Source organism: Pterocles gutturalis, unplaced genomic scaffold, assembly GCF_000699245.1.
Source record: "Pterocles gutturalis isolate BGI_N339 unplaced genomic scaffold, ASM69924v1 scaffold46814, whole genome shotgun sequence".
In the NCBI taxonomy this organism is placed as follows: Eukaryota; Metazoa; Chordata; class Aves; order Pterocliformes; family Pteroclidae; genus Pterocles; species Pterocles gutturalis.
Window position 1 is genome coordinate 265 of NW_010129817.1, and position 8,768 is coordinate 9,032.

An 8,768-nucleotide genomic window follows, 5' to 3' on the forward strand; every position below is an offset into this window, starting at 1 on the left:
GAGCGAGATGAGGGGTCCTGGACAGGGTGCTACATGTCCCCACTGTGTCTGTTTAAAGGTTGTTTTACAGTCACATGTAATGTTATTTAAATGTACCCTAGAAATGAAAAAAAACCACCTCACAAAAAATTTTGTGGTTTTTTTTTAATAAAATTCATGAAAATTCTTCGATGTAATGGGGGGATTCAAATATTGAACTATTTAGTGATCATAATAAAAAATGTGATTATAATAAAAAGAGATAGTGGAAAAACTTGCTGTCCTGTGGAGGGCTGTAACAACAGGAGCAAAAATGCCCCAGGCAGTGCTAACCATGGGATGGAGGATGCTGCTGGCAAAATGGGAGCCAGGTTTTATCCCACCAAACTCCAGCCCCAACACAGAGGCATGCCATCAGCATGTCCCAGTTTTGGCAGTGCCACCAAAGATAAAGCAAATAAGATTTAACAAGCAAAGCAATCTTTTTAGTTCCATTATTAATGTGATAGGCTCTTATTTCTCCTCCCTGTTTAAAAAGCAGCCGTAGGACACACCAAGATCCCTGGCCCTGGTTTCAATTATGCAGAGCCTGAATCAGAACTGTCTGCTGGGCTGTAAATACGAGGGGGGCCCCTCTCTGTACATCGTAAAATTGAATTCTAAAATTTCATGTTAAGAGCCTTGTCTTTGCATAATGGATTGCGCTGCCATCTGTCACGGTGACACAAGTCACAGCTGAAAAAGTACTTTATTAGAATTTTTTTTTTTTTAAACAATTTTGATTTATTCTGGTTACGCTGTCTGTATAATAGACCGAGCAGAATCTCACACTGATCCTTACGCTCAATAAAGCACCTACAGATACATTACAGAAATCCCTCACTGTTTCTAAGTTACGGACAAATGGTGTCTCAGGGACTGCTCCCAATCATCTGTGTCTTTTAAACCCGAATCAAGCATCAGGGTTCTTAACGACCTTCGTCTCATCGGCTCTCGCCTGGTGTTGTTTAGAGTTGTTGGCCCATTTTCATCACTGCTCCGATCAATAGCTGTGACGACAAAGATATGATGAGCTGCATGATTCCCTCTGGTCACCACTGCTTAATGATTTTTCCAAACTCCAATCTTCAGTTGAAAGGGGGAAAAATAAAATAAAAACAAAATAAAATAAAATAAAGAACTTGGAGGAAACAAACATTGAGCCGTTTCTCGCGATGCCAAATTAGTCGTGCTCCTCTCCGCTTGGGCTGAGCACGCAGGATGTTTCTCAGCTGCAGAGCCCTCATGGCACTGTCTGGATCCCACAGTAAGCTGGTCCCATCACTGTTGTTCCTTCAAATGGAGAATGCTTTTGGTACCAGCAGCAGCTATTGAGGTCTTGAGATGTTGGACCATACCCACTGCTCATACCAGGAGCTGCAACCCCTGCTCCAGACTTTCTCCTCAGAGATGTGAGCCTTGGTCATGATCCTTCCCACCACTCTTTGGACTGGAGACGTGCTCAAGAATTCAAAATAGTTTAAGCTACGCCTTTGCATTTTGAAGGGAAACTGCTTGAGCAACCTGGTCTAGTGGGAGGTGTCCCTGCCCTTGGCAGGGGGTTGGAACTTGATGATCTTTAAGGTCCCTTCCAACCCAAACCATTCTGTGATTCTATGATCCTTTTGGTGGAGGAGCAAGTCCTCTTTTTAGGAGTCAAGAAAATAGTGACTTCTCAAAGTCAAGCCATAAAAGCACGTGAGGCAACAGTGACATTTTCCCTTGGTGATGGTTTGCCATGCAACTGGTCTTTGAAAGAGCATCTAGAGAAATGGGATGTGGGGGTTAGCGCTGTGGGATTTGCACCCAGGACCTCCCAGTCTTACAGAAGCGAAGATCTGCTACCCCTCTGCCCACAAGCAAAGTAAGAAGGGTCAGGCAGCTGGGGCACAGCTCCATGGGAAGAAAAATGGGGCAAGGCGAGGGCTGGGAAGGGGCTATGAGGCCATCAGTTGGGTGGAAATGCTTGTGGATAGCGGAGCGCGGTCCCTCGAGGAGGGGACAGCTCCTTGTGTTCACAGCCCATTCCTGCAGCTTCCATGGGAATGCACTTGAGATCCTGGAGAAAAAGCATTTTTCACTAATGAAGGGGGAAATTTTGGGCTTCAGGACTGAAAATGTTTGTTTCTTGTTTTGCCATCTAGGTGAAGTGGAAAGCTTTCACAGAGGCTGAGGATTCAGCATCGTCCCCAACACTAGGCAGCCATCCCTTGTAATTTTTTTTTGTTTTGATAAAGAGAGGAGCAACACATACATATATATACTTTTACATATATATACTTTTTTCCCCTTTTTTTGACATAATGTTCATAATTCCCACACTGGGTGCAGGTTCAGGAGAAGACCCCCATGGGCCTGGCAGGCAGACAGGCACAGTCACGTCCCACTGCTGCTTGAGGATGCTGAGAAACGCAACGCGAGCTGTCTTCACCGTAGCACAGAGCGAGACGGCGCCTGGGTCTAGGCATGCCATACGTGTGTGGTGGGGTCGTAAGACTCTTGAAAAACTGGTGAACTCCTCAAAGTCATTAGCTCATGTAATAACCTGAAGAGTCTGTGTAAGGCTGTCGAGGTGCCATCTCAGGCTGGCAGGGTTCCAGTAGGAATATTTCAAACTCAAATCCCTTTCCTTGGCTGCATGGAAAGGTGGCCCATTTGGTCTTGCACTACTCCTCTTAGCATTGTAACACATGGACGGGGATGGATATAGAAGCACCACTTCTCTTCGGAGCCGCTCGGATGGGAGCAGTGTAAATGGCATGCACATCGAGCTCTCTCCGCGCTGAAGGTCTTCACCGGGGGTTTATGCCTTTTGACTCAGCAGGTCTTTTTTGCTCCATGCATGCTGTTTCAGGGACTCAAAGCTATCACAAGGTTGAGGTTCTGGGACAGATTTGGGGAAGCAGGGAGCTGGGTAGCCCTGGGAAGAGGGTGACAACTCCTTTGAGTAGGTGGCAACTGCTGGTTTGGCCAACACTGCCTGTCCTCTCCACCAGCACATCCTCAGAGCAACTGAGGCTTGCCAAGAGTTTGATAGCAGCAACGCAGGCGGTAACGCCACGGCCTTTTAACCATTGCTGGCAGGCAGCTGGTCGAAGCAACTACTCCCTTGCCAAAGCCTAGAGCTGACCCAGCCAATGAGTCTCCTCCCAGCCAGCTCCGAAGGAGCTGGATACCCTTTCTAGCCCAGCTGCCTGCAATTCATTCCTGCCACAATAATAGAAGTTCTGTGCTGCAAGGGGTGGTTCAAAGTACAGCACCAGGACACAGCACCAGCAACGTCACCCTCGCTGCAAGTAGGAGGGACCACCAGAAAATCAGGACCATACTGGTGGGTGGCCCCAACGTGGGGCAGCCCTGGGGCTCTGCAGCCCCCAAAACTCCAGCCATGCAGCCAAAGGTATTAGGGATTGGGAATTAGAGGAGGAACAGTCTGTTGGGGGAATTTCCATCCCATCACCTTCCTTCTGGCAAGTGCCTGGGAACAGACAGGCGAGGCAGACGGAGCTGGCAGCCGGTATCTACGGGGAAACCGTGATAACACTGGGGCTGCCAACATTTTTGCTGCTCGAGGAGTGCGTGCCCAACATACGCCCCTGCTTTATCTTGGGGGCTGGAGCCTGCAGAGGAGTATTGGGCTGTGCTGGAGGATGTCAGTGGTGGTGGCTCAAGTGCAGAAGAGCTGTCTCTGGGGACACAAGTGCATTGTAGGGCTCTAAGTAAGGAAACAGCCTTGGCATCGATTTGCACGTTTTGGGTTATCTGTCTGTAGAACCAGGCAGCAAAAATCAAAGTGGATGGAATAAAAAAAAAAAAAAATCAGGACTGAGATGTTCTCAGAGAGACACTGTGAGAGCTCTCAGGATACGTGCAGGTGTCAGGGGGATAGAGACATCTATTTGGGACCAGGTTGGCCATCTCCAGCCAGAGCTCCAGTGAGAGGTGGGGTGACACCTCCACCCGCAGCAATGGCCCTTGCTACCATAGGACTGTTTCAGGCAGGGAAGAGGATGCTAAGCTCATCTCCTTGTTCCCTGGAGTTTCAAGGACTCTTGCAAATACCAGAACACAGAGGTTATGTGAATACAAATTACATTAGCATGCCGAGGAGCTTTGTCAGCAGTTTCTTATTAACGCACTTGGCCCCCTCTGTAGTGGGCATTTCCATTCAACCTCCCCCTTCTCCACTGCTAACAGTCAACTGGGCTCTCCGGTTAATTCGAGCTCGTGTAAGAAACAGTGAGAGGGTTGATTCCAATATTCCCCTTCTTGTCCCACCACGCACAAGCTGTTGCTACTTATTAAACATTTTAAAATCCCTGCTGCCAAAGTCCCCGGGAGACATTTATCTGCCATAGTCATAAACGACTTGCCAGCATGCTACTCCAAACTGCATTTCCCAGCCAATAAATACAAGCTCCAGAATCAGGAAAAGCAAGGGTTTGGCTTGCTCTCATTTTCAGTGGTATGTCACTGGGATACTATAACTACTTTTAAATTCAAATCAGCTTCCTAAAAAATTAACTGGTTTTATCAGATACAGCACAGTGGACTGTTAAACACGTAGCCTCGTGTACTGAAACACTATACATTTAATGAAGTTATGCCATTAGCAAATGTACAACATGGGTGCATTAAATCCACCTATAGAACAGCTCTACGTATGAGAGAGAGGTTTTATTTCAGCTTTTCTCAATAGAGCAGGAGTCCCTTTCTTGGCTTTTGCCAGGTTTTTTAACTAAAACCAGGATTTGCACACACACAAACAAACCCAAAAAGTATCTACTCTCGTAATGAAAAAAGACTGATTTTTTTTCTTTTTTTATTCCAGTTCAGGAAGGAAGAGAATCATCTTGCAAGTTAATATAATCAGCTCCTTTGCTGCTATAATCTACTTCTGCTCAGCAGGAGCCCCCAAAAAAACACTTTATGTCCCAAGTGAAACATGAAAACTACTCGTAAGGTCTCTTTTGAGGCACATGATTTGGACGGTTGCTTTCAAGAGTATCAGAATCAGCGTCGTCTTCCATCTCCTTTCTTCTTGGGAAGAGCTCTCCAGCGCGCCGCAGGCTCCCCGTGTTTCGGGTGGAAGGCTATCTGTCCCTGCCCCAAATCAGAAAGGGTTAGGATGACACAAGTTAGCACAGACACCCATTTCGCACTTCACACCTAAGGACGTATGTTGACGACTCCCCACTTCAAATTCCTCACAAAGGGAGGGCAAAAATAAAAAAGAAAACAAAATTTAAAAAAAGGACAAGAGACAGTAAATTTCACTGTGATCACACGACGGCAAAATATACCTTCTGTTCATTGCAAAAAAACGTGTGAAGGCCAAATTAAAGAGGGGGAAAAAAAAAATATGTTGCATGAGTTACAGTGCAACCGTATTAATCCTTCTCTTTCTATTTTCCTCCCCCCCACCTTGTTCAGTTTAGAAAAAGGATTGAGTACAACACAGTCAGGTAAGTGGCCACAAAAGAGTAGCTGTCTTTGGCAAGAAGTCACCGCATCGCCCCTCTCTGTCACCTTCTGCCCATTTCGCTCTGTCTCATGAAGTGGATGTTGTTGGCGCTGTCTGAGAGTTCGGGATACTGCTCCACTGAGATCACAAAATAGCCGTCGTAGCCCTGTACCCGGCCCGTGTTTAGCACTTGTTGTTTCTCCCCTTCTGTCCACGAGCGAATACCCTCCTCCCCATCCCGTAGTCTCTGCTGTTCCCGGGACCAAGCTTGGGCCACCGCGCGCTGTCGGGCCAGCTCCAGGACGCGGGACTTCTCCTCGTCCAAGGTGGTCCCGTAGCGAGTGTTTAAACACAGCGCGCCGTACTGGAGCTGGATGTCTGTGTAACGTCTAGTCCTTCCATTTAGCACTGTGTTGATCTGCGACACCGTTACGTTCACGCCATTCTCCAGGGTCCTCCGTCCACCGCTGAGACCCAAGATGGACAGGTCACCCTCCGATGGCCCTTGCTTGATGAAATAGTGCGTGTCCACCCCGTCAATGGTGAAATGCAAGTTCTCCAGGTAGTGGGCGTTGTTCAGGATGGCCGCAATCCTCCGCCCATCCTCATTGGCCACGCTGATGATGTCGGTGGCCACGCGCCCGTCCTTCATGGCGAACTTGACGCCTTTGCCGAAGATAGAGCCTCCAGAGGCAAAGTTCTTGTTCTTCTTGACCTGCTGGCACCCGGCGATGCTGGAGCTGTAGATCTGTTCGAAGCGCTCGAGAGTGACAAAAGACTTCAGCTGCTTCTGCACTTCACATTGGACCCCCAAAATCGACTGAGCAGGGAGAGAAAGAAAAGAAAGATATATTAGAAAGAGAAGCCTGATGACCCACAGGAATTATTAGCATGCTGGAGACCAGACCAGAAAAATCTAATAAGGAGCTCTATTTTTTTCCCTTATCATCTTTTCTCAGATTTGTAATTCTTTTTAATGGAAGAGATGTGTTGTCAGGCTATTCCCCCTAATGCTCATTGTTTCAGTAAATTGATCTGTGTTTAATCTCACAGACTGAAGGATGTAGAGGTAGAAAAGGATTTTTTGCCTCAGTGGTGATGTGAGGGTCTAGTTTGGACATGTAATTATTTTGTGCTTCAGTGTTCTTCATCTGCACATGAGAAATCATTCATCTTGTGGCCCTGATGCTTTATAAAATGCTTTCAGATTTTCTGTGAAAAAGTGTGGAAGTATTTGTAAAGGTTCCCTCTGTTTTAACTTGACTTTCTAACTCCATGTGCTACCTTCAAAACCATCACAGGTATGACCCTCAAGGTGGCCATAACCCCTCTATAGCCCGTTTCAACCTGGCCAAAGCAGGTTGTTCAAAACTCAAGGAAGACTCTAAATCCAACTCCTATTTCCTGCAAACCCTCTCCAATGTGCCAGGCTCCTTGAGCTAAGGCCAGCCCCACCTGATGCTCAAGTTTTGGCTTATACTGAAGCAAAACTGCTGAGAGCCAAGAGCCTGGATCATTTGCAGTCAGGTACAATACAAAGTCACTTTTGCTGTTAGCGTATAATGGAGCAAGCACACAGCGAGTCAGCAGCTCATCATTACTGCAAAATGTCTTTGGAAATGCTCTCATCAATTCATGGCAGTGCAGGCTTCTTACAGACCCCTGTTCACGAACAATTATTTGCTCAAATTTCACAGAAGCAAGAGGATGCTACGACAAAACTCTCCTGGCACTGCCAACGGCTCAGTTCAATAATGTAATGACATCCAGGATTAAAAATAGGCTACAAAGAAAAAGTTTGCTGCACTCCAATTATTTCGAGGAAATTTAACATCCATGAAGGATATTGCCTTAAACCGTCCACAAGCTAAAGGCTCACATCCTTCCCTAGGTGCAAGAAGACAATTCAGACAATGCAGACATTTCAGCATGGACTTCTCAACTAAGACTTGTAATATGGCAAGGGAAGGGAAATAAACCCTCATTTCCACAGTGGCCACTTTCAGGGAAGGGTCTCAAAGCATTAAAGAAATAAAATTAAGGATTTAGCATTGCAACTCACTCAGAGGTTATGAGCAGTTTTGATCTATAAAGCAGAAAACTATAAGGGAAGAACACGTTTTGGGCTGTAAAGCATTAAAATACCTAAGACCCAGGACTGACTTTTATTCAAAGTGCCAAGAAGGCTGGAGTTCCTTCTTCTTTTCCCCTTTTGATTAACAGCATAGTAGCTGGAGCAGAAACCAGTCACTTATGAAAGAGGAGCTCTTTCTGGTTGTCCCCATCCTGCCTGTGGGGGATCTTACACACCGCCTAGAGAGCAATATAATTAACAGAGTGATAGGGAGCCAAACCCAGCTCCCCTGCCAAGTGTAGAAGTGCTCTAATTATGCAGAAAATGGACGTAATTAATGTAGATGTCACCGATGATGGACATGGAGCAATTAGGTTTCTAGGCTCCATGAAACACTTACTGTTCTAAATAAGTGTGTACTGCATAGCCTTGGTTAGCTATTTCCTCTTTAAACTGTTTTAAATGGGGAGGTATTGTTCTCAGGTGCCTCTCATATGGATTGACTCTAGGTGGTCCCACTACCCAATGGCAAGTTGCTCTTCCAGCTTGCCTCAGTAACTTCTGCAAGTGATGGGAAAAGTAATTTCTCATTACTCATGCTCATCACTATCTGGTCTGAGCTCCTTCACTCAAGGATGTAAATTGGGTCTTCTGCACTACATTGCTATGTCCTGTGGTCATTTATGTGTATCACCACCTATATATACACCACCACGTTTACCAGCAGGTGAGTGACAAGGAGTCTCTGGAATCAACTGCACCATCTAGGGATTATCCCCTTGGGGAAGGGAGCTCTGGGAGGTCAGACAGCACTGGGCATGGGAGAAATATTCCTACCAGAAATCTCCCCCATTCTCTTTCTATTTTGTCTCCATCACTTTATTCTTGATGAGCCGCAGAAACTCTAGTGTCTTGTCAATTCTGAGCAAATTATTAGGTATAGATCCCCTGTGAGTGCCTCCAAATTAGGTTACCCCAACAAACCAGTGGTCTGGACACCAGTCTCATCTTTTCTTCAAATGAAAAGTGAGCTTGCAACAAGCTCTGAAAACCTGCTGATGCTGCAAAATAGACACTGTGTTACGACAATCTACTGTGCTGTGGACAAGCAGGACATATGGTTCATAACCATATGTGTATACTGCTAAATATAAAATAAATGTTTTATAAATAATATAATTTAAAATTTTTTTAAAAGTAAATACTGCTAAA

At 45.9% G+C, this 8,768-nt stretch overlaps 1 protein-coding gene across 1 annotated transcript; it reads right to left on the reverse strand.

Moving 5' to 3' along the window:
- Nucleotides 1-4,598: 4,598 nt before the first annotated feature.
- Nucleotides 4,599-6,302, reverse strand: LOC104466557 (teneurin-4-like; the record flags this gene model as incomplete). Its single annotated transcript, XM_010080010.1, has 1 exon — nucleotides 4,599-6,302. A coding segment is annotated over one exon (759 nt), but the record flags the coding sequence as incomplete, so codon positions are not given.
- Nucleotides 6,303-8,768: the final 2,466 nt, after the last annotated feature.